This window comes from Vombatus ursinus, unplaced genomic scaffold, assembly GCF_900497805.2.
Source record: "Vombatus ursinus unplaced genomic scaffold, bare-nosed wombat genome assembly UNPS02014799.1, whole genome shotgun sequence".
NCBI classification, from domain to species: Eukaryota; Metazoa; Chordata; class Mammalia; order Diprotodontia; family Vombatidae; genus Vombatus; species Vombatus ursinus.
In genome coordinates this window covers 30,362,549-30,388,037 of record NW_020954577.1, presented here as the reverse complement: position 1 = coordinate 30,388,037, position 25,489 = coordinate 30,362,549, and the positions used below count along the sequence as shown (strand labels likewise).

The window sequence follows — 25,489 nt, the reverse complement described above, 5'->3', positions numbered from 1 at the left end:
ATCTGCACGAACACAAACACATCACAATAATGACATTTATATTTTGTTAAAGCTTTGTCAGGCACTTCACTGACAGCTTTTCATCTGTCTCCCTCTATAAAACGTTAAGCTCCCTGAGGGCAGGGCCCTCCCAGGGCCTGGCACAAAGATGGCGCTTTAAAAATTCTTTGTGCATCATGATGATCCTGGAAGGTTGGTTCTACAAGTAAGGAATAGGGCCAAGCCTGGGATGTCACTGGTTTATGGAATCAATTCAGGCCTGATCCTTTTCTACAATTAATAGCCTTAGATGTCTGGAACTAAGTGGTTAAAACATGTGACTGTGAGCTTCACTGCCACAAACACTGCCAAGTGCATTGTGAACCAGATCAGACTATAATTGGGAAATATTTGACAAAATAAATGAAAATACAGTCAAATCTAGATACTGTGACTGTGTGGTTTTCTAAGTCAGTATGTGGCTTGTACAGTTGTATGTATTTAAGTACTGTTTAGTGGCGGCCCTATTTCTATTTGAGTTGAACGCTTTGGAATTAATTTAGAGGTTAAATGACTTGCTTTCATCAGAGGTGGGCTCATAGGCAGGCTGGTGGGGCTTCAGCTCTCTGCCGAGGTAAGCGCTGCAGGTGTTCTTAACATCATTTCACTGAAGTGAAGAGAGGACTGTGGGCCCGTTGATATTGAGTTGGAAGGGGCTTTGGAGGCCATGAGTCCAATCCCTTTATTTTATATCTGGCACTAGTGGGTGTGGGTATTTCTGTGGAGAGTGCAGTGAGCCTGACAGTGCCCGATGCTTCCTGTTGCCTCATCTCTGCTGGAGAGGGGCAAAGCCTTTGCTATATCCTCCTTTGGGGTTGGCTTAGGGGGTGAGCTTTCTTCCTCCTTAACACCTTGCTTCCTAGAGATTTAACAGTCAGCTTTCTTTTTTTAGCCTAGGGGCAGCATAATGAGCCCTCAGGGACATGGCTGTTTTATGACCTTTCTATCAGACAGAAAGTTGGTAGTGTAATAATAATAATAATAGCTATAAGCCCTCAGTTAGGAAAATTTCTAAAATTTAGGTAAAGGTTTGACTCTCTGCCCTAATTTGAATTTATATTATATATCTGTTGTCGTTTCATTCACAAAGAGTGACTGCATTTCACAAAGAGTGACTGCATTTGAGGTTTTCTTGGCAAAGATACTGTGGTGGTTTGCCATTTCCTTCTCTAGCTCACTTGACAGATGAGGAAACTGAGGCAAACAGGGTTAAGTAACTTGTCCAGGGTCACACAGCTAGTGAGTGTCTGAGGCCACATTTAAAGACGTAAAGATGAGTCTTCCTGACTCCAGGCCTAACACTGCATCACCTAGCTGCCCTAGCTTGGCACATAGTAGGCACTTAATAAATGCTTATTTCTTGAAGTAGAATTTGAATCCAGGTCTTCCTAAGTTATAAATCCTGTCTCCATCATGGCTGCCTTTTTGAATATACCCAGAACTGTGATACAGCTTCCATATTGAAAAGGTCTGGGGGGGCGGAGCCAAGATGGCGGAGGGAAAGCAGTGACTTGCTTGAGCTCTCCCCCAAACCCCTCCAAATACCTATAAGAAATGGCTCTAAACAAATTCTAAAGTAGCAAAACCCACAAAAAGACAGAGTGAAACAAATTTCCAGCCCAAGACAACCTGGATGGTTGATCAGAAAGGTATATCGCGCCGGGCTGGGAGAGGAGCGCAGTTTGTCGTGGGTGCACAGGCCGCAGCGACCCTGGAGCAGGCCTCAGAGGACTGAATCACAGGCAGGTGTGGCGGTTTCCAGACTTCTCAACCCACGAACACCAAAGACAACTTAGAAGGTCAGTGGGAAAAGTCTGTGACTGCGGTGAGAGAAGGAGCTAGGTCTCAGCCACCCCCAGGGCCGCGGCTGTTTCCTGAGCTTCAGGCCCACAGACTGAGGGGGAATTGAGTGGCTGATCAGAGGGGGATTGCAGGGATCTCTTTGCAAGAGCTGAGGCAGGAATCTCTTGCTCTGCCCATGCTTGGATCTGGGTCACAGCTCTGAGGGGCGGTCCTGGGGCGAGGAGGAGCGCTGGCCTAGTGGAGCTTGTTGTGGTGGTGGAGAGGAAACACCTCGTCCCTTATCACACCACCTTGGAAGAACTGAAAATTTACAGGTCCCTAGAAGTAGCTCTGAAAACAGCTGTACAAACCCCCGAAGCTTGGGATAGTACATTCTCCACATTGGAAGCAGACTCTTACCTTAACAAAGAGTTTAAAACTCAAGTAATTGTCCAGGATCATGAGTAAGCAGCGCAAAAAGAGTCAGACTATATTATCTTACTTTGGTGACAAAGAAGATCAAAACACACAACCAGAAGAAGACAACAAGGTCAAAGCTCCTACATCCAAAGCCTCCAAAAAAAATATGAATCAGTCCCAGGCCTTGGAAGACTCAAAAGGGATTTTGAGAAGCAAATAAGTGAGGTAGAGGAAGAACTGAGAGTGATGAAAGAAAATCATGAAAAACAAGTCAGCAGCTTGCTAAAGGAGACCCAAAAAAATACTGAAGAAAATAACACCTTAAACAATAGCCTAACCCAAATGGCAGAAGAGGTCCAAAAAGCCAATGAGGAGAAGAATGCCCTAAAAAGCATACTGAAAAGGTCTGTTTATAAGACATTGTATAAGATCATTTATTATCTTCTTAGCTTCAATAAGAATTAATTGGTTAGGTTAGTAAATTCCTCATCATTAATACTGCCTACCACCCCAACTGAAAGTGCTAAAGAGTGGAATTATCACAAGCCCTAGTGGTAGAAACTCGGTTGCTAGCTCCTGTTAGCCAATGTTTATTTACATCCTTCTTCCCCATCTGGATGTTAGCTCATCTCTTTATCTGCCAGTGACATTAAGGCAGCAGCGGCCCCTCTGTCAGCCCCTGACCTCATTTCAAGACTGTTCCAGTAGAAGACATAATGATCTCTGTTTATCGCTCACCCCCATCACTAACTTCCCCAAGATGAGGTTATCTCCGCCTTCCACTTGCATCATCATCAACAGGTCAAATGAGGTTAGCATATGCCCCATAGAGTTGCTTAATAAGTACTTATTTCCTCCCCCTTCCCTTAATCAGATAAACTGTAGGCCTCTAAGCTGGAAAGGTCATTAGAGGTCATTTTGTTCAGCCCTCTCATTACAGATGACATAACTGAGTAATTATGTGATCTGTCCAAGGCCAACCATCGATCGTAAGATCGTAAGGGATTTTAGAGTTCCTCCATTCCAACTCTCCCATCTTACAGAAGAGGAAACATCTGATGACAAGGCCCGTGGCCATACCATTAGTAGGTCCTCCGGTCACAAATTGAGTTGTACTCCATTCCAGCATCTTGGTGCCATTTTGAATTTGAAATTCAGTGCATGATTTTTTTTTTTGTGTGTCTTCCTGTTTATGTCTGCTCGCTCCCCTTGGCACCCTTAAAGACATTTGAGAAAGGCCCGCTAAATGTCAACTCTCTGAGAACTCGGGTGCATGAGTCACAAGAGAGAACTACAAGAAGGGTAATTGTAGGCTGTGTCTTTGGCCAGTGTGTGTACAAATGTACATGTGACCTTCACAGCCTGGATCCGTCTGTCTATCCTCTCTCATCTCCAGACTTCCCCATTCTGCTCTTCCTATCAGCTTGGCTAACTCGCTGTGCTGGTGTCTCCCTCAGATGCTGCTCTGCACCCTGGGTTCATTCACTAGGTGTTTGTTGACTGACCAATTGATGAACTAATTAGAATAAGCTTCCTTTGTTTTAGTGTGCTCCATCTCCCGTACTTCTCATTCCAGTTTGTAGCTTCATTTTCTTTTTTGTGCTCTTCTGTTGATTCTTTTGGTGGCCTTTAATAATGCTCTCGCTTTCTAATAACCAATAACTTACAGACCCCTCCCTTGCAAATACGCACACACGTATATATGTTTGTATTATGTGTGTGTGTGTGTTTGTACATCTATGGAGATATCTATAAATGTCTATATCTATAGACAGATTTACAGATCTGTAGATACATAGCTAGATCATTATATATATGTATGTATGTTTGTGTGTCTGCAGATCTCTATAGATGTCTATAGATATACAGATCTATAGAACTATAGATAAATCTTTATATATGTGTATATATGCACACAGATACACATAGGTGTGTATATATGGATGGACATACCTATATATGTGTGTGTGTGTGTGTGTGTGTGTGTGTGTGTATGTGTGAGAATATCATTTTTTACCTGTGGTCTGCTATTTCTTTTTAATGAACAAAAATCCATATTCTCTCTCTCCCACCTCTTTCCCGCTGTTCTTTGGAAAACTAAACCAAATCTTTAGAACAAATACATGTGGTAGTCTGCTATTTTTCCTCTTGGCAGAAGGGATGCACGTTTTGGGTGGTAAGATGAATTACTACTGAATTCTGTTGTCTGTTAGTGTTGCTTTCTGTATGTCATTGAGGTCATTGTATTACCAGCTTGGTTTTGCTTACTTCGTTCTGTATCATTTCAAACAAGTCTCCCCAAATTTCTCTGAATTCTTTGTATCTGTTGTTGCTCGTGTCATAATAATTGATGACATTTGTATACCACAGTTCGATTCGTCATTTCCCAGGGGATGAGCATCCGTTTCTTTGTTGGTTTTTTTCCTTTTTCTACCACTGAAGGGCTGCCATAAATATTTTGGTGTATATGAGGAGTTTCTTCCTTTCTTTGACTGTCTTGGAATATACATAGTTAGAGAACGAGATTGGTGGATCAAAGGGTATTCACAACTTCGTGGCTTTTTTAGCTGCAGAAAATTGCCTTCAATATGACTAATTTCCCCTAATTCTTAGATCACAGTTGAGAGGTCTGGCCCTCCAGAAGGTGAGAGGTTATTACACCTGGAAAGGATCTTAGAGACCATCTGGTCTAGGCCCTTTATTTTATAGATGGAGAAACTGAGGCTAAGGAGGACAAGTGATTTCCCCAAGGCCACGAAGATAGTAAGTGAAAAAGCTGGAATACAAAGTCCTTTGATTTCAGAGCCCACGCTCTTTCTGTGGTATTCCATTCCTGCTGCCCTCAAGTTAGCCATGTAGAAGTAGATTTGTTTCTTATTTCCTTCAATGCTTCATCCTGCTAGAGTTCCCACGGCAGCTGGGTGGCATGGGGTCAGAGGACTGGACTTGGAGTCAGGAAGGCCTGAGTTTGAATCCTGCCTCAGAAACCTCCTTAGCTGTGTGACCCTGGCCTAGTCCTGTACTTAACCTCTCACCTGTAAAATGGAATAATAAGAATGATAACAGCTCCTGCCTTAAAGGGCTGTTGTGAGGACCAAATGACCATTGACCAATCCATGGAAAGCCCTCTGCAAGATTTAAAGCACTAAATAAATGCTAGTTATTATAATCATGATCATTATTCTCACAGCATGAAGGTCTCAAGGTGTGCAGAGGTCAGTCAGTCTGCAGGTATTTGTTCAGCACCTACTGTGTGCTGGTACTGTGTGAATAGCCCCTGCTCTGGCTGAAACCCTTCCTCCGGTGGCATGCCAGAGTGGACGAGCAGGGTCAGCATAACAGGGTATGAAGCCTTTTCGGTGGTCTTCAGTCTCATGACAGGTGTGTAAGGAGGCCATCTTGGAGAAGTGCCCCATTAAAAGTGCTGAACTATGGAGGTAGTTAGCTTCAGACTTCTAGCAGAAACTTAAGCCTTTAAAATTCTCCATCAGAAGGAAGTGTGTTTCTAATTTTTTTTAGAGTGGGAGTAAAGTTGTGTTTTTTTTTTTAAGATAATAAATCCAGGCAAATGTAGGCATAAAGAAATATACACACAAGTATTCGGGGGACAGGACCAACTCACACCTTGCTCAGTAATTGGTGGAATTTATGAAATGCGGGACGGACGATACCTCAAACAGTCTTAGCTTTGAAGGTTTGAAGCTGGAAGGGACCTCAGAAGCCATCTCGTTGACCTCCCTCACTTTACAGATGGGAGAAACTGAGGCCCAGAGATGTGACCCAGAGTCGTAACTTTTAAGGTTGCATAGATAACGAAGAGGTGAAGTCGGGATTCAAACTCATGTCCTCCCAATCCAAAGGCAGCGGTCATTCCACTGTATGCCCCATGCTGTATTTCCACTCGAATGCTTCCATTTCTGTGATCTCATCCCTGTGTGCATTCTCTCCCTGGCTGAAGATTGTAGCCCATCTGTGCATCCTCATCTTACCCCCTGCCTTCCCCCGGAGTGTGATGCAAATGGATTTGTCATCTGAAGACCTGGGCTCCCATCCCAGATCTGCCCCTTAATTCCTTAGTTTCCCAGGGACAAGTCATAGGGTCTGTGTGCCTCAGTTTTCTCTTGTGTAAAATGAGGGATTTGGACTAGATGGTCCATTCCGACTCTGGGTCTGTGATTATTATCCACATGGTAGATTCTCCGCTGGGATTCTGTCTCAGTGCAAAAATGGTTTTTGAGTATCGTCGTGCGAGAGCTGTTGATTGGGCCCAAACCTCTCCATGGCGCCTTGCTTGTGTTTTCGAGGAATTGACATCAGATGCGTTCCCTAGAAAGTCCTCCTGTGTCCACCTTGGGTGTTCCGGCTTCTTGCCGAGTCTGAGTAGGGTGTTGCTTTTTTTGGTCTCTACCATCATCTTCGCGCTGAGAGAGACAATTGTTTGCTTTTTTTAAGGGAGAAAGAAAGTGCTAAAATGTAAATCCGTGACTGGGCGGGGGTGTCACCTCTCATCCATGGGAAAAGTCAGGGAAGAGCGTCCAGAGCAGGTGGCTGGGGCTTAGGGGGGGCATCCTGAGTGCGGCAGTTGTTCTAATGAGCTTGTAAGTGCGGGGCCATCGGATGGGGACAGGGACAGGCCTCGGGCTCATCCCAGAACCTAGGGGTGGGGGGTGGGGGGGTCCTTTGTACCTATCATGTTTCATCACTTCTTGTGGTTAGTCCCTTTCTTCCCCAAATTCCTTTTCCCGCCCCCACCTCCCACTGCAAAAATAATTGTTTAAAAGGAAATTCTTTGAGGTTATAAAATACCACCTGGTAGTTGGTATGTGTTTATATAGACGTACTGTGTTTATACAGCGACTTGATTGTCAGGAAGTAGATGATTTGTTTAAAAAAAAATCAGGGAGGGGGGACAAAAATAAAACCTCCAGAAATTAACTTCCTCTTTCAAAATGCAGCGTTGTGTGGTGTTTACATCAGTTCCCACTTTGGGAATCCTGAGCCACCCTCCAGCAAATGATAAACAGAGATGTGTGCCTTGCTCCAAGGAGCGGTATTTTCTGTAGCCCTACTCTGTGCACTTCTGCTGCCCCAAGAAAGAAAAATCTTTAAGGCTGCCTCCTCTAAGACAGAATGATTGAAAACAAAGCCCGACAGCCCCCTCCTGATATTATGAGGTGGGGGAGGCATGGTGGAGATTGGGGGGTAAGGAGAGGGCTCGGTGGAGATTGGGGGGTGAGGGAGGTTATGGTGGAGATTGGGGGGTGAGGAAGGGCATAGACTCGGGGGCTGCTCATTAAAAAGGCCAGTTTGCCAGCTTGAAAATCTTCCAGTGAGAGATTGGACTCCATTATCAAAATAATTGATAACCATCCAGCACCACCATGCCTCAATCCACCCCGCAACATTTCTTCTCTCCTCCTGCTGCTACAATGTAATGCTTTCTTCCCATTCTCTTTGTTCACTTCCCAGATCCAAGATGCAGCAAGTCGGGGCCTAGAGTTTGTGGGCGTTGTGCCTCAGTACCATTGCCCTGGGAACTCTGCAGGAAGCAGCCCACTGACCCCAACTGCCAACGGGTCGGGGGAGTCGAGAGATGGGAAAACCACGTCAGACCAATCGGAAGACCTCTCGTCCTTGGATAGGGAGACCCCAGGGTCGGCGGATATGAGCAGCACGCCGGCAGGGTCTCAGGGCGACGCAGAGCCCCAGGAATGCGGGACAGGCGACAAGCAGGTTGCTGAACCACCAAACTTATCCTCTGTAGAGGGAAATGGAGCAGATTCACCAGAGAAGGCAGATGGATTCACAGCAGACAAACGGGAAGGCTCCGACCCTCTGGCTGGAAGTAAGTCGGTCACTGCTGCAACTGGGTTTAGGAAATGCTAGTGCTTTTTTCTGGTAACTTTCACAGCATCCTAAGGAAAAGGAAAAAAAGTGATATGAGAGTGGAGGAAAGGTGCATCACCCATGTATGGGAAACTGACACGTTTGACTCAGTTGCCCAACTCGAAATACTGTAGAGCCTCCACATTGAGTGGAAAATCTGATGGTCCCCCCACCGTGACCATCTTTGAAATAGAGGTAAGAGAGTAAACTCTTTTATCAGCCTGGCTGTTGCTTCAGTATCAGATTAGTCTGCGCACGGCACAGGAAGCGCTAATGTGTTGGGCATCCTGACAGAATGTACCTGGCGCTTGCCGGTGGTGGGTGGATTGGGGATGTTTGCTCAAAGCCAGACATAAAGAAAGCCCCAGAAGGACAATTTGTTGCAGGAAAAGAGGTGATGCAACCCTTCCAAGTAAGCAGCCCCATTTCCATAAGTTCGTATGTTCCGCTCGTTTGCCCCGTGGAGAAACTGCCTTGTGTGTGTGTGCTGCCAGCCAAACTTGGGAGTCAGTTTACGAGCGCCGTGTCGTTCACAGAACCCCATCCTTTGCACTAAGAATTTAAAGGCAGGAAGCATCCTACAGGATTTACTGTATCATTTAATACATTACTGGTGGTATGACCCTGGGCAAGTCACTTACCTTTTCTGTGCTCCAGGCAACTCTGTAAAACTAGGCTGCAGAACAGTTATCTGTGCTTTTGTGTTGTTCAGTCATTTCAGTCACGTCCAACTCTTCATGATCCCATTTAGGGTTTTCTTGGCAGAGATGCTGGAGTGGTTTCATTTCCTTCTCCAGCTTATTTGACAGATGAGGAAACTGAGGCAAACAGGGTGAAGTGACTTGCCCAGGGCCACACAGCTAATTGATTCCATACAGGGTTTCACTGTGTCCTGACAGATGTTTGCATAGTACCTTAGGATCTGCAAAACCTATCCATAGGCTGTCCCATTTGATCCTCACAGCAGCCCTTTGAGAGAGGTCTTATTATTATCTTTTTATTAATTTTGTTAATATTATTTTACAAATGAGGAAATGGAGGCTAAGGGAGATTCATTGACTTGCTCAGTTTCACTCAGCTAGGAAGTAAGTACCAGAGGTGAGATTTGAATCTGGGTCCTTCTTATTCCTATTATGTGCTGCTTATTTGTAGAGTAGCAGGATAATGCAGTGGAAAGAAAGATGGATTTGGAGATAGTCAGTCGGTCAATAAACATTTGTTAAGAGCATACTACGTGCCAGGCACTGTGCCAAGTGCTGGGAATACAAAAAGAGGCAAAAAACAGACCCAGCCCTCAAGGAGCTTACAATCTAATAGACAAAACCTGGGTTCAAATCCTAGCTCTCTTGTATAACCTTGGGTAAGTCACTGAACTTAGCCCATGTTTCTTCATCTGTAATATTAGGAGGTTGCACTAATGGTCCATTCTAGCTCAAAATCTGTCCTCTTTCCAGCTCTAAATCTGTTTGAAATCTCTCTCAACTCACATTCCCTAATTTAGCTTTGCCCAACTTCAGTTCACAGCAGAAACGGTTGCTTTGACTAGCATCCCTTACACATATTGGCTGCATCCATAGTGTGCCAAGGTATTTCATCACTACTGTGTGTAAGCAAGTGTGAGAGAAGGGAGCCAGGGCCCAAGCCTGGGGAGCCTGTTTCCTTCAGGTCTCGATCTCGAAATTACTGTTATTTAGAACAGGGGTTTTTATCCATATTTGTGTCTTGAACCCCTTTGGAAGCATACTTACTGACCATACTCCCTTCCCAGAAGAATGTTTTTAAATGTATAAAATAAGATCTATAGAGTTACCAAGGAAACTAATTATATTGAAAAACAAATATCAAAATACTTTTAAAATAAATTCATGGACCCCAGGTTAAGAATTCCTGCTTGAGAACATATCTTGCAGGTGTCTACTCACCAGTGGTTTATTAATTAATTAATTAATTAGTTAATTTAGTCATTTTTTTTTGTAGTCGTTTATAATGGTTCATTCTACAACGTTAGAAAGGTCAGTACGGTACAGACAAAGACTTGTTGGGATTGGAGGCGGAGGAGTCTGGAGTTGAAACCTTGGACCAGCCACTTCCCGGCTAAGCGCTTTATTGTGAGGCCCTCCGTGTCTTCATCCATAAAATGAGAGGGGCGCACTAGAATATCTCAAAGGTCCCTTTGTGGCCGCAGCATTCTGTGATAATAGTTAGCGTGTGGAGAGCGTTATAAGGTTGGCAAATATTTTATTTGATCCCCACCACCCTACCACCCTGGGAGGTGGTGGCTATTATTATCACCCTCATTTTACACATAAGGAAACTGAGGCAGAGGTGTGGGGACTTGGCCAGAGTGGCACAGCTAGGACGTATCTGAGGTAGACTTCTAATCAACTCCACCAAACCACCAATTTGATCTTTCTAAATGATGGGACTGTCCCTCTCTCGCTTATGAATCCTCAGTGGCTCACCTTGGCAGTTAGGAAAAACTGCCCAGTCCTCAGCTTGGCAGGAAAGCCCTATGCAGACTGCCTCCAGCTGAACTGTAGGGACTCAGTCCACATCATTCCCTTCACGTGCTCTGCAGTTATTCTGCGTACACGCTTCCCTCCTTGGGGGAAAGGGCTGATTCTTTGTGTTTGCTTTTCTATCTCTAGGGCCCTTCTAGGTGCTCAAAAAGAGCTTATTGAATTAACTTGAAAAACCTCTTACAGTCTTTCTGCTCTAGTCTGAAAATGCCTGCCCCTCTTCTCCCTAATCCAAATTCTTGTTTAGGGAAAGGAGGCAGTGAGGCCTGGGAGGCCTCCCTTGATTCCGCCATTTTCTTTTCTCATGTCTGGACTCCCTTCAGACTTCACTTAGAGACAGGTGGCTCTAGAGGAGATTGGGAAATAGAGAGCCTTGCGTCCTGCTCACGCCATACCTTTGTACTGCTCACATACCTCCTTCTCCAGGTGCCCACACCTGAGGCTGACTTTCACAAGGTGGGCCTTTCTGGATATGCCTCCTAAATTCAGTTCAATAAACATTTTTTAAAGCACCTGCTGTGTGCCAGGCACTATGCTAAGCTCTGGGGATACCAAAAGTGGCAAGAGACAGTCCCTGCCCTCAGTGAGCTTACAATCTAAAGTGTGTGTGTGTGTGTGTGTGTGTGTGTGTGTGTGTGTGTGTGTGTGAACAATTTACCTGCCCTTTGTCCTGGAATCATAGATTTAGAGCTAGAAGGGTTCTTAGAGACCACTGAGTCCATTTTCCAGCTGTAGGGAAGCCATATTAACACTTGAGTTTCCGTTGTTTAAAATATCCTTTTATTAGGCATTTACCAAAGACCCTCTATGGGCTAGGCATTGGCTAGACTTGGGGGGGTGGAGACCAAGAGGTGTAGCACCATTTTCCTGCTCTCTGTTGTGTAGTTACCTCCTTGAGATAAAATGTCAAGCCTACTGTGTGGGTTTTTTGGGTAGTTTTTCAGTCATTTTCTGTCATGCCCAACTCTCCATGACCCCATTTGGGGTTTTCTTGGCAGAGATACTGGAGTGGTTTGCCATTTCCTTCTCTAGCTCATTTTACAGATGAAGAAATTGAGGTAAACAGAGTGAAGTGACTTGCCCAGGGTCACACAGCCAGTAAATGTCTGAGCCTGGATTTAAACTCACAAAGATGACTCTCCCTAAATCCAGGCCGGGCTACTCTATCCACTGAACCACCTAGCCTCCCCCTGTATGTGTTGTCTCCCTTAATGAGAAGTGAGCTCCTTGAGATTGGAGTCTGCCTGGCTTTTCTGCTTGTATACCCAGCACTCAGCACGGTGCTTGGTGCATAGTAAGCACGTAGGAGGTGCTCATTCCTTCCTCCCTTCCTTTCTGCCCAGTGCTAAGCCCATGATCTTCGAGTCTTGGGCTGGCTCCTTAGAAGGCAGCTTCTGGCCTCTGATTCCACAAATACACCCCCTCAGCTGGCTTTCTCCCTTAAATGTATTCCTGGGAAAGTTTATGATTGTTCTTCCTTGGACAGTTTTCTGCCTCCCTTGCCACCCCCACCCAGCTTTTTCTCCTCCTCTGTTTGCAGAGCATTTGGGTCTCCCCCAAGGAGGTTTTAAGTGTTTTCATCCGATTCTGCCAGGTGTGCCTTGTGGAGCTAAATCAGCAATCACGGTGGGTCTCTCTGAGAAAAAAAAAAAACCATCCCTGGGGAATGCCCCTGCCTCCTTCTCCCCTCCTCATTTAATTTATGTGTTTTATGGGATGGATGGAGGAACATAAGGCGAACATCATTCTAGCTCAGGGGGGATAAGACAGTGCTCAGCAGAGATGTTTAAGATCTAGAGATCCGCTCCCCAAACAGCACCTGCTTCCACCCCCCTCGCCCGCCTCTGGGGGCTGCCCCCTGACCGAGGCTTTGCTTGAGTACTGTGCCTTGCTTGGGTTTTCTCCAGAATTTCACCCCATCTCACATAAGTACTTCTGGTCCCGCTCATTGACTTTTATTTCCTCTTTGGGGGCGGAATTTCCTCATTTCGCTTAATGGAAGAGTTCCCTAGAATGTTTCCACGGGTCCCTCCGAGCCCTGCCCTCCCTTTCACTGGGGCTTGTTTGGAGCACACAGCTGTCTCATTGCTTTCAGATGGCCCTGAGTGGCTGGCCTCCTCCCCCTTGGTTCCCCTTCCCCAAATGCTCCAAACCTAACTCTGCCTTCACTTTACCTGCCAGGGATGTTTTGGCAAGTCCCATATGACGCCTTCTTGATTTATCGTAAAGTGAGGAGCTTTGGAAAGGCTCTGATGGGGTCATACAGTGGGAGGTGGGGAGAGGGAGGAAGGAATCATCCCTAGGAGAGAGCCTGTTCCTCCTCAGCCTCCACCTACCAGCCACAACCACCTTCAGGCTCCCCCTCAGTTGGGGAGATGCGTTGTTATTATAATGTTAATTTGAGGAATAGGGAAACAAGACTGGTTTTTATGGGTACAAGACTTTTTTTAAGCCAACATATTGGTGAGCAGATAAAAAACTTTACATGTTCTTTGCTTTCTGTAAGATAAATTCAATAAAGCATTCCTAATCCATGACTCAGAGCCCAATCCTATGTGTGAACTGTGAAATCCAAGAGAGAGACTGGAGAGACAGAGACAATATGGAGTCAGTGGGTCAGCTGGAGTTAAAACCCTAGTGCTGCTACATCCATCCATCCATCCATCCATCCATTCATCCATTCATTGATTCGTCCATCCATCCATTTATTCATTCATCCATCTATCCATTCATTAATTCATCCATCCATCCATTCATTCATTCATCCATCTATCCATCCATTCATTCATCCATCCATCCATTCATTCTTTTCTGCCCAGTGCTAAGTCTCCTACTCTCAGGCTGGCTCGTCAGAAGGCACCACTCCTGGCCTCGGTTTCCTTACCTGTCAAATCAGGAGGTTGGATGAAATGGCGTCTAAGGGCCTTTTAATTCCTTCAGACATACTGTTGAATTTATAATCTCTATAGTCCTCCCCCCAAAAATGTTGCTTTTTCAAAATTCTTTCTTTCTGATAATGTAACTATAGTTATCTCATTCTCTCAGACTAGAAACCTTTAGGTTAACCTTAATGCTTTTGTCTTCTTCTCACCATGCAACTAGTTGGTGGTCAATACCTGTTAATTTTGCCTTTGTAGCATCTCTTATTATTATCCCCAGTCAGAGTTTAATTTGGGAATCTCCAAATGTAGATCGTGTCTAGATCCCCATAAATGTGGGTGCTGGGTCCCCAGCTACTGTAAATTACTCAGAGTAACAAATATACATAGAATATATTTTATTTCACCCCACAAAATTGTAAAAAAGCAGAGAGGATTCACAGGAACCCCATAAATAGATGCAGAAAACCCCCAACTGAATAAAACCTTCACAGTAGTGCGTAATTAACACGCGTCTCTTTCCCACTTGATGGCTCTCACTTTTCCACCAAGGTCCCTAAGCCTTTCTAGTTCAACACTGCTTCATGGTTTGGGCTCTTCTCAGATGGGAACTGAACTTGGGGTTGCTAATGGGGTGACACCCTAACACTGGGTGGATCCTTTGGCCATGTATACAAACATATGTAGCTTCTTCCCCTGGGTGGCCATTAACTGCTTTTGAATTAATAGCTGTACTCTAGGAAAAAAAAAAAAGATACAAGGGAAAAAGTAGGAAGGAGCCCTGCTCCTAAAAAAAAGATTAGGCAGATTTGTTGGCAAAACAGGGGGAGGGTCTCCCAAGTGTCTGAGCTAGCTAAAACAGGATGGGGCACCCCTATTATTGAAACGCTTTGCTTTAGGAGTTCTTACCTAGGGATGATTCCAAAGCAACCTGATTATCTTGGGGCATCCCCAGTCCCTGGGACTGAATCAGGCGTGGTCTTTTGCTCTCTCAACGAGGTGCCCATAAATAGAACCCATATTCAGTAGGGAGAGAGATGGGATGGTCAGTCTCCAAAAAGATGCTCTTTTTCCCTGCAAGCTCTTCAAAACTGATCAGTGAACCCTCCGTCTTCAACTCTCTTACATGTTGGATTGAATTGAAGTTGACCAATGGGCAGTCTGTTACACACCCAAGGGCAGTTGGGCCAGGAAAGTAAAACCCAGGACTGTCTTGGAAAATTACCAGCAGTTCAAACAGTCCACTGACACATGTCGAGGGAAGCATCCTTCAGGATAATTCCTCCTGGCAAATTTCCATTTTCAGAGGAAGGAGGGACCAAGGAGGGATTGAAAAAAAGAATCATGTACCTGAAACTGGGTTTCTTCAGACATTTCATTACCTCTCGTGCTTGTGAGACATGAAAGTCCTTCAGAATTTCCTTTTTCTTCCTGAAAAATTTATTTTTGTCTCTGGCTTCAGTCCTTCATCCTCCCTGGTGAGGAATCAGGTGGAGAAGCGCGTGAGTGTACTGTGCTGGATTTATGTCTTCTCTTGTCTGTCTCTGGTCACCCCGCATCACCCTCGCTTCTATGTGGGGGCTGCATGCCTTGCCCTGGGTGGTGTTTGTATTGTCATGTGGACGGTCATTGCCCCAGCGGGCTTTGCTGGTCCCTGTTTTTATATGGTCTCACTGTCAGCCTTCCCACCGCTGTTAAGAGATGATTGCTTTTAACCTGTTTTTGTGATGCCTTTTAAAAAAAATTACTCTTGGCTCTGTTTGTCCAGGTGGTCTCTTAGGGTAACAATAAATCTTGTTAGGTCCTTAGCCTGACTTCTGATTTAAAACAATATATATTCATAGGATCTTAGAAATAGAGCTGAAAGGGATCTTAGAGGTTTCCAATCCAATCCCCTCATTTTATAAATGAGGAAACTGAGGCACAGAGATTAACTGACTTGCTTGGGATTACTCAGCTAGTAAGTATCTGAGGTGAGATTTGAACTCGGATCCTTCTGTCTCCAAGCCCAGTGTCCTGTTATATCAGGCTGCCCATCTGTTGTTCAGACGTTTTTCAGTCATGTCCAACTCTTCATGACTCCATTTCAGGTTTTCTTGGCAAAGATACTGTAATAGTTTGCCATTTCCTTCTCCAGCTCATTTGACAGATGAGGAACTGAGACAACCAAGGTTAAGTGACTTGCCCAGGGTCACACAGCTAGTAAATGTCTGAGGCCAGACATTTGTCTAGGCTCTATGCGCTATCGTGCCATTTAGGCTCCACCTAGCTGCCCAGCTGCCTTTATTAATGGTAACCCTTTGCACAGTCACACTGATTGAAGTTGTATTATCAAGGAAAGCACCAGCTGTCAAATCGTGAAATTTAGGGGCCGGGTTTTTTTTTTTAAGACTTTAAACATTCCTTTCCAAGGCATGCATGCTGCCCCATTGATTGTAGGACTTGAACCATTTGAGGAAATTCCTTTGTTACCTGCTTCACCTCCAATATGACCTAAACCAATCCAGCAGCATTCTGTGAAACACCTACTATGGGCAAAGCTTTGTGATAGATATTGGGGATACCCCGACAAAGAAAAAAGCAGGACCTGCCCTCAGGGAGCTTAGAACATAGGAGGGCAATATATCACACGTCCAACAAGCACGTACTAGATGAGCTGGTAGGTTTGCTACGGGTCGACTTTCTGTTCCTGGTCTCTTCCATTTAGCGCACACCTGAAGCCCATTCCCAGGTGTGTGGTACCTGGGGACTCTGCATGCGGATGTACTGTGCTTCCCTTTACTGCGTTCAGCTCCTGCCTAGGACTTTTTAAAAGTTTATATGAGAAGAAGGGTGGGGATTTTTTCATTATTCCACTAGATATTTTTGGAATCCAAAGTGCATTCCAGACTTGCTTGTACAATGGAGGTTTCTCGTACTGGGTTAACTTCCAGAACTTGGCTCAATACACGTTATAAAAATAGACCCCGTGACTTTGATTGTAATTCCAGGTATTTTGCCTGAGAGGCTGTCATTGCTAACCCATGTCCTGTAGCACGTATTTCAGACTGGAGAGAAATTCTGTTGGCCGTCGGTTATGATTATTGATTCTTGGGAGGGGAAAGAAGCAAAAACGGAGTTATAAATTAAGTTAAAATTAAAATAGCTCAGCTCTAGTGCCCCTCCCAACCTTGATCATCTGAATTGACCTGCACCCGATCCAGCGCATTCATTTATGGGAAAGTACTTATTTTTACTTATTGATGATGTATTGGTGATGGTTGGGCCCCAGGAAACACTGCTACACTTTATAAATACAAAGTTCAGAAATGTTGAGACTTCCTGGAATTGGAATAGTATTTTTCACATGGCTCAGAATATTTGCCTTTATTTATTTATTTGTTTGTTTGCTTATTAAAGATTATAGGACTTTTATAGCTGGAAAGGGACCGTTAGCATTCGACTCCTTCATCTTACAGAGGATGAAGCCGAGGCCTGGGGAGGTGACTTGATCCAGGCCACCCAGATGCTGAGGGACAGATCTCAGATTCCAAGCCAGGTCATACAGGTTTAGCACCAAAAGGAATCTCAGAGACCATCCTCCTTACTCTACACATGAGGCACTGGAGGGAGATATAAGATGGTGGCAGCTGGCAGGATAAGTGAATAAAGAGCTGGACCCTGAACTTAGCCTCTGCCTCAGTTTCCTTATCTGTGCTATTATCCCCATTTTACAGATGAAAAAACTGAGTATGAGCTTTTAATACAATTCAAAACTTCAAAAGTCTAGGGGTCTCCATTTTTTCATTTTCATTTTAATCTTCTCTTTCCTTCTCTCCTCTCTTATTTCCTAACACGAACAGAAATGGAGATTTTCACCATTTTCAACAAGCCGAAGAGCCAGCTAGAACGGTGCCGACAATACTACACAGTCACCATCCCGCTCAGGGTCTCCAAAAACGGACGGACGGTCAACAGCCTCGACGCGAACTGGCTGGAGCACATGAGTGACCACTTCCGGAAGGGGGGCGTGCTCGTGAACGCCATCTTTTATCTTGGAATGGTAAATGGTATGGAATCCTCCTATTTGGCGACAGTCTTTCTTTTAGTTCTAAGTATGCTTTCTGAGCAAATACCTTTGCAGTCAGCAACCTCGCCCGAGTTTTATTTCTAATTAACACGTTCCAGGCAACTTCCCTTGAAGCTCAAGACCCCGCTCAGTGTGAACTCCTCCCAGAGCCCGCACAGGTGTCTCCAAAATGACAGCGACACATGAGCGACTAGATTGCATTGATGGCGGCATGGGCCTGGGGTTGCTTTGAAAGGCTTTTAAGGAAGATTATTCCCTGTGCTTGTTAATTACCCCCTGGGATCATGCAGTTCTGGAAGTGCAAATTGTTTGTAGACACTATTACAGCTTGCGGTAGCAATGGCAGCACCCTGGAATGAAAAGCAGAGAAAGAAATTGAACGACCTAGATTCTTGGGGTTCGACTGGTGGTGTGCATACACCTGCAGCCTAGATCTGATTGAACCCAGTGCTTTTCAAAGCCACCACTGAGTGCCCTTCTCTACTTGCTTCTTGTAAAGCATGGCAGCTTGAGTGTTTGGGAAGCAGAGGAAATAGGAACAGGGCTGATGGGGAAATTGTTCAGGGCCAGGAAGATGGCCCAAGGACACTGAAGAGGTGCCCAATTGAAGCTGAATTGGTCTATCAATTCATTGTGGGGTGTGAACCCAGCAGGCACAATTTCAGGGGGGATGTGAACACCAGCATGTGTCCTTCTAGGCAGGGTGTTCACGCCTCACTGTCCCATTTCTCTGTCCTTAAGCCAATCATTTCTGTCTTAGTATACTCATCTGTAAAAAGAAAATTGGACTGAATGACCTCTAAGGTCCCTTTCAGCTCTCAAACTTCTGTCTCTTAGGCAGGCATTGAAGGTGTACCCGTAAGGTCCCTGCTAGCTCTGACCTTTTCTGACTGTCTTACTTTCATTATTTCCCATGGTTCAGACAAAGCCTGAGCTGGAGGGACCACTTATAGAAAGTCCATGGCGCCATGTTGATGTTGAGCATGTGGAGGAGCCAAGTCTAAAGGGTTACCAATGGTCTATGTATAATCAAAACCATTCTGCTCATTAAGGCAACATATATAACCAGTAGTCGGTCAGTGCTTTAAAGGTTAGCAGACTTTATAGATGTCATCTCATTTAATCGTAGTGGCAGTGCTGTGATGTGGTATCGTCCCCATTTTAGAAGGGAGGAAAGCATTATGTACATGCTGGCTGCTGCCACTACTGGTATTTCAGCTGTTGCCTGTGGAGTCAAGTTCTAATTCTGGGGAGAATATGAGCCAGAGTAATACAGGATGGGCAGGTATACATGGATTTCAGTCTGTATCATTGGAGGGAATTCCTGAAAGGATGGCATCATACACCCATTTGAGTATTTTGGTTTTAAAATAAACACATGACAGTGGCTACAGTGATGAATCTGAAGTCAGAGAGAGCTGATTTCAAATCCAGCCTCCAACACACTTACTCATCTGTGTGACCCTGAGCAAATCATTTAGCCTCTTGCTGCCTCAGTTTCCTCAGCTGTAAAATGGGGATAATAATAGCACCCAGGATTGTTGTTGAGGATCAGATGATGTGATAATTTATAAGGCATTTTGCAAACCTTAAAGTGCTATGTAAATACTTGTTATTATTTTTACCATTACTCTATTTGGAGCAGGGATCCTCCCTGCCTGCCTGTCTCTTTTTCTTACACACACACACGCATACACACACACACACACACACACACACACACACACACACACACACACACGTTTCCTCATTCTCACTTTCCCAGATCTGCCATAGCGGCTACCTAGAGACTTCAGTTGACCAGGGCAAGAACAGTAACTTACAGAACATCCATTCCCTGAATTAAAGAAAAAAAGAAGAAAAAAGTTAATCATAAAATGTTCATGTAACTCACACTCCCGTGGTGAGATGGTTCCTAATGAGATAATTAGTGTCCTTGTGAATCAACCTGGCGCAGCTAAAAACATGTCTGAAAGCTGTTGGTAGCCCAGAGAAACACTGTCAGTGAGTCTTTATTTCACATTCATCCTCCCCAAAGTAAAGCCCAGGAGAATCAGTCAGCAAACTTTGGATAAGGGCTCACTATATGCCAGGTACTGCTAGTCCTGGGGATGCAAAGAAAGGCCAAAATCACGGTCCCTGCTCTCAAGGGTCTCATATTCTAATGGGGGAGATAACATGAAAACAATGTACATGCAAGATATAGATAAAAATGTACATATATGTATGTAGATACATGGATGGATAAATGGTGGAGGAGATAGATTAGATAGATGATGGATGATAATAGGGTAGATGGATGGATGGATGGATGGATGGATGACAGAGGAGGATATAGAATAGATTGACTGATAGGTAGATAGATGGATGGATGGTAATAGATAAGTAAATAATGGATGGATGATAGAGGATATAAAAAGATAGATAATAGCTGGATTATAATAGGGTAGATTGATGGATAGATGGATGATAATAGATAAGAAGATAATGGTTGGATGATAGAGGATATAAAATAGATAGATAGTAAGTAATCGGCAGGAAAACACCAGCAGTGGGAGGAGAGACTGGGAAAGGCTTCCATCAAGAGGAAGTGGGATTTTAGCTGAGACTTAAGGAAGCCAGGCTAGCGAGGAGACAGAGAAGTGCAGGCATGGGAGGGGCACAGAGGGTGAAAATAGGACCACTTTTTAAGAGTCTGAATTCCCTATAGAGTGACTTTCAGATTTCTGCTTAAGTTGGTATGAATGTAGCCCCAGGCCAAATCCTGGAGTTTCTCATTTTATAAGATTCGTGATTCAGGGACCAGAAAGAATTATACAGTTCTTGGGTCATGAATTTGTATTTGTATCAGTACCACTGAAAGATGGCGTTGTTCTGACACTCCCAGGCTTATTGTGTTTCTCTCCCTTGGGACTTTGGAACAGGAAACTGACTGTGCTGTACAATTTCCTCATTTATAAAATGAGGAGGTCAGACTCTGAGGCGGGTGAAAGATGGAATGACTGAGGAAGCGAAGGTTTGAGCTTCTGAGCCAATTGATTCATTAAGCAATGCAAGATGATTGCCCAGCAGACCGGCACTTGGACCTCAAATACAGTGGAGACAGATTTTATACATTAAAACAATCAACCAAATAAGACTAATTAATTAAAAGAAAACAATATAACGTTAGATAATCTGATTTCTAATTGAGGAAAGATTTCCTCTAATTGAGGAAAGATTTCTAATTGAGGGAAGAAAGATAAAAGAGGAAAGATAATTGAGGACTTTCCAAGTTGGGAGGGGGAGAGCAAACAGGTGTAATTCCCTGAATTCAGAAAGAGAGGTGTTCCACTTAATCCGAGTGTCTGTAGCCAATCAAAGGAACATGAAGACAGTGGCTGACTAACCAGTATGAGGCCAGTTTTCAGATAAGACATATGAGTTGCTTGAGATGTGCAATTGTGAGAAAACTCTTTGCATCAGTTTCAGGATCTGATTGGGTCTCTCCCAAGCAACAGATAGAGGTGGTCCAGCTTCCTAGCCACTGGAGGGCCAGGTTCAAACAATGCAATAAAGTTTTCTCCTAATTCCCACAATTGAATAGAGTTTCTCAAAAGACAGAAATTGGACTAGACCCATAATCTATAGAAAAATAACTGAACTAGCTTGAGAATTGAGTCACAAGATGGAGTCAGGGTGGTTCATTCAATTCCCGCAGTTCACCGTTTGTCCCTTCAGTTTCCTCACCTCTAAGGTCTCTTCTGGTGCTGTGGTCAGCGAAGCTTTGGCCCTTCTAGGCCTCAGTTTCCTCATTTGAGTTCCTTAAAGTTTTAGCTAAAATTCTAAGTTATGTGAGAAGCCTTTCCCAATCCCCCATAATGCTGGTGGTTTCCCTCTGTGATGATCTCCAGTTGGTCCTGTCTGTTTCTTGTCTATACATACTTGTTTTCGTTAGACAATGAACTCCTTGCAAGGAGGGATTATTTTTTGCCTTTCTTTGTATCCCCAGCAGTAACATAGTGTTGGCACATAGTAGGTCCTTAATAAATTCTTGTTGTCTTGACTTGAATAGATGGAACTAGGGCAGGAAGGAAGGAAGAGAAAGAGAGAGAGAAAGAAAAGGAAGAGAGAGAGAAGAAAGGAGGGGAAGGAGATAGGAAAGAGACAAAGATGAAAGAAAAAGGAGGGAAAGAAGGGAGAGAGAGAAAATAAAAGGGGAGGGAGAGAAGGAAGGAAAGAAAGAGAAAGAAGGAAGGAAAGAAAAATAAGGGAGGAAAAGAATTTCTTTTGAAAGAATAAAGGAAAGAAAGAAGGAAAAAAAGGAAAGAGAGAAAAAGAAGGAAAGAAAGATAAAAAAGCTTCCCATGCCCTCAACGATCTTAATGTTGGAGACTAAAGATTCTGGGATTAGAAAGTCAGGTAAAGAATAATAGGAACTGAGAAATAGAGAGAAGTAGGTAAGATTTGTGTTTTTGTTTTTTTTTTTCTTTTCAACTCATCTGGTCATGCGTGAGCTGTTAGCTGTTAGCAGAGTAACTGGCAGGTAACCTGGTCCCTTTCTCAGGAATCAGTGGAACGGTGATTACATTTGCAAGGAAATTACGAGTTGATATGACAACAAACGTAATGACTATGTTGCAGTGGGTTTGGTTTGAGTCGTCCCTGTAATCAAGGGTGCAGCCGGATTCTAGCTCTTTATCGCCATCAGCTCAATCACGAAGGATGGAGGAGCAGGGCAACACGGAGGCTTCCAGAGAATTAAGGGGAATTCATTCCATCTTCAGCCCCCCTGTAAACATTTCTGGGGAAATGAATTTGTTAAAGAGGGAGTAATAGTAAAAAAAACAAAACCCAGAACACACTTATATCTACAAAAGCCTCAGTGCATCCACCACGTGTCATAGAACTCACGTGGTTCTTGGAAACAATAGACCAAGGTTTGCCCCAAGATTAGCATTGTAGATGGAAAGGGGAGAGCCTTCCCCTTGAAGACTGCACCTCTCCGGATAAAACGGGAAATCTCCTTTCCCAACACCTGGCTTGTAAATCCTTAGCTCAAAAAGGCAGGTGGCATTTTGCCGAAAAGTAGGCCATCAAATATTTATAGAACAACGGGGCAAATGGCTTTTGGTACCCAGTAGGGAAGCATCTTTACCTTGATAAAAAATGCAGTGATAATGGAACGTTTTCTGTGGATGGAGGGCGATTGAACCTTCTCTGCTTTGAGCTTTCCCTCTTAAAGATATGCCTGGTTATGTAGAAATATAAATAGGGGCTCCTTATGGTGAGGTTGTCTCAGTTGTGAAGGTAAGGAGGCTACAAGATAGAACAAGATAGAAGAGCATCACCACAACGGCCTCTCTTGTAGCCTAGGCAGCCTCTCTCCCTGTGGTTCATTGGCAGGAGCCAGTCTGAACTTCCTGAATCGTTAGGTATTAGATCAGTGAATCAGCATTCTGGATTCAGAATTGTAACGTACAGTCTTAGGGGAGTAAAAGGAAAACACACCCCACCCCACCCCACCCTTCCTTTCCTTCCAGCCCCTTGTTGTTCAGTCGTGTGTGTCCAACTCTTCGTGACCCCATTTGGGGTTTTTTTGGCAGAGATGCTGGAGTAGTTTGCCAATTCCTTCTCTAGCTCATTTGACAGATGAGGAAACTGAGGCAAACTGGGTGAAGTGACTTGCCCAAGGTCACACAGCTGGTAAGTGTCTGAGGGGAGATTTGAACTCACCAAAATGAGGCTTCTTGACCCCAGACCCGGTGCTTTATCCACTGTTCCACTCCCTTAGGAGAATATAAGCCAAGTATTAGCTATTTCAGGGGGCGGGGTTCAATGGGGGTAGGAATTAGATGGCTTATTCTGACCCTTGACCATGATTCTCTAACCCTGGAAACCCTTTTATCTTGAGGAGGGAGTGCATTCTAGGAATGGGGAAATGATCTGCTCAAAAGGTTGAAATAGGGGATGGAAAGCCATGTGAGGGAAGGCCAGTTTGGCCAGAATGGAGAGTGAGGGAAGGGGTCTGGCTACAGGGAAGCTGGAAAGCTAGATTGGAACCAGGTTGATATGGGATTCAAAAGCCCAAAAGAGGAATTTCTTTATGGTCCTACAATTAAGAGGGAGTCACCCACATTTATTGAATAGAGGAATGATGTGGTTGGACCTCCACTTAAAGGAAATCTTTTTGGTAGCTGTGTGAAAGATGGGTTGGAGGGGAGAGGCTGATGTAGAGAGTTCAGTTAGGAGGCTGTGATAGTAGTGTAGGTGAAAAGTGATTAAGGGCTGAACGAAGGTGGGGCTGTGTACGTGGAGACCAGGTCCCATGCCAGTGACATTGTGGAGGGAGAAACAGCAGGATGTGACAGCTGTTTGGGCCTGCAGGGCGAAGGAGAATGAAGAGTCCAAGATAGTCAAGATTGAAATCTGAGTTTGTAGAAAAATGGCGGTACCCTTGACAAAAATGGGAAAGCGTAGTGGAAGAGTATGTTTGCAGGGAAACAGTCTTTGGTGGGTTACTTTGAGATGCACATCTCTGTGCACATCATTGGAAAGTTCAGGTTGGCATCAGAAACTAAAGCAGATTGAACCACCCCAACCTTCAGTGTTTCTGTAATTTTTCAAACAAGGGAACAGGCATTAATATTTTCCCTCTAATAGTCTCTTGTGAACACATTCACCCACACTTATCTAACCAGTATGTGTTATAACCATATAACCAATATATTCCATCCAAAGCATTGAAGGAGTTTGTACTGTTAACATCTTTTCCAAGGAAATCATAACAAAGTGACTTCTAATGCTGTTCACCACCACAGCCCTCATGGCATGCGACAGCCACTTCCCCCATTTCTTTAGAAAGATCTTTAGCATTATACTCATATTAGCACACATCATAGTTAGACTTCTGCTACCCAGAAAAGGGCCCCGGTTTTCCCAGGTCAGAAAATACCTTTGTGATAGGGTCGGGCCAAAGAAGAACTTTACACTCCCTGGCCCCCTGTGTCTCTGATGGGTGCGTTAAGTAGAATGGAATATAGCATTGATATGTCTCCGGAGACTTTGGTTGGAAAGGGCAATCCACTTATATTTAGGGGAGTGTCAGACTATGATGAATATTCCCCAAGATTTCCCTTGCTTTCTTTCAGATCTCCAAGTTCTGAGATGCTAATCAGCCCGCTCTCCTTTTCTGTTCACCATTCTGGTCTAGTGCAGAGAGTAACGCATGAGTGATTTAGCCTCGTATTCCTAAATCCAGAATAGGCCCGTTTTCTCCTGAGTTTAGCTTATCATTATCCTCATTATCCTAATTCAATGTTTATTAAATGTCTGCCAAATGCCAGACCCTGTGCTTGGAAAGAGTATCCTGAGATGACCCTCCCAGAAGCACAGACTTTGAGAGCTCCAACCACCAAAGGAATCCTCACTCTGGAATATCCAAGAAGTGGTCATCTAGATTCTCCTGAAAGGTCCCCTAGGACAAGGAACCCACCCCCTTTGGAGGCCATCCATTCTACTTTCCTATGACTCTTAGATTCTCAGATACATCCACACATAGGAGTAGGACAAGGATGGTTATTCTGCAGAGGAAATGAAGAAAGATAGGAGGAGAATAGAAGAAAGCAGGGTCACAAAAATCCAGGAAGAAGGAAGAAACAGCACCTACCAAACTGCACAGCACACAATAGGTGCTTAATAATTGTTGACTTGACTTGAATCTTCATGGCCAAAAGAAATCATTCCCTGGTGGTCAGCTCTCTGATGATGAGTCTCTGACATTTAGCTCCTTCAGGAATGCAGATGTCAAAGATATCATGGGTTCCCCTGCTTTGCATCTTGGTAGGAGCCCCCTTTGCTCTCCTTTGAGAACCCAAGGTCATCATCTCATCCCAATGAAGCACCAGAGTGGAGCT

The 25,489-nt window shown here is 44.3% G+C and overlaps 1 protein-coding gene across 1 annotated transcript in view; it reads left to right on the top strand.

The window, feature by feature from the left end:
• The window catches only part of RFTN1 (raftlin, lipid raft linker 1), a 156,461-nt gene that overhangs the window by 81,085 nt on the left and 49,887 nt on the right, over window positions 1–25,489 (top strand). The window contains exons 5-6 of the mRNA XM_027871938.1: window positions 7,711–8,086; window positions 17,368–17,574. Coding sequence (XP_027727739.1) covers window positions 7,711–8,086; window positions 17,368–17,574 — 583 coding nt within the window. The remainder of the gene's footprint in view (window positions 1–7,710; window positions 8,087–17,367; window positions 17,575–25,489) is intronic.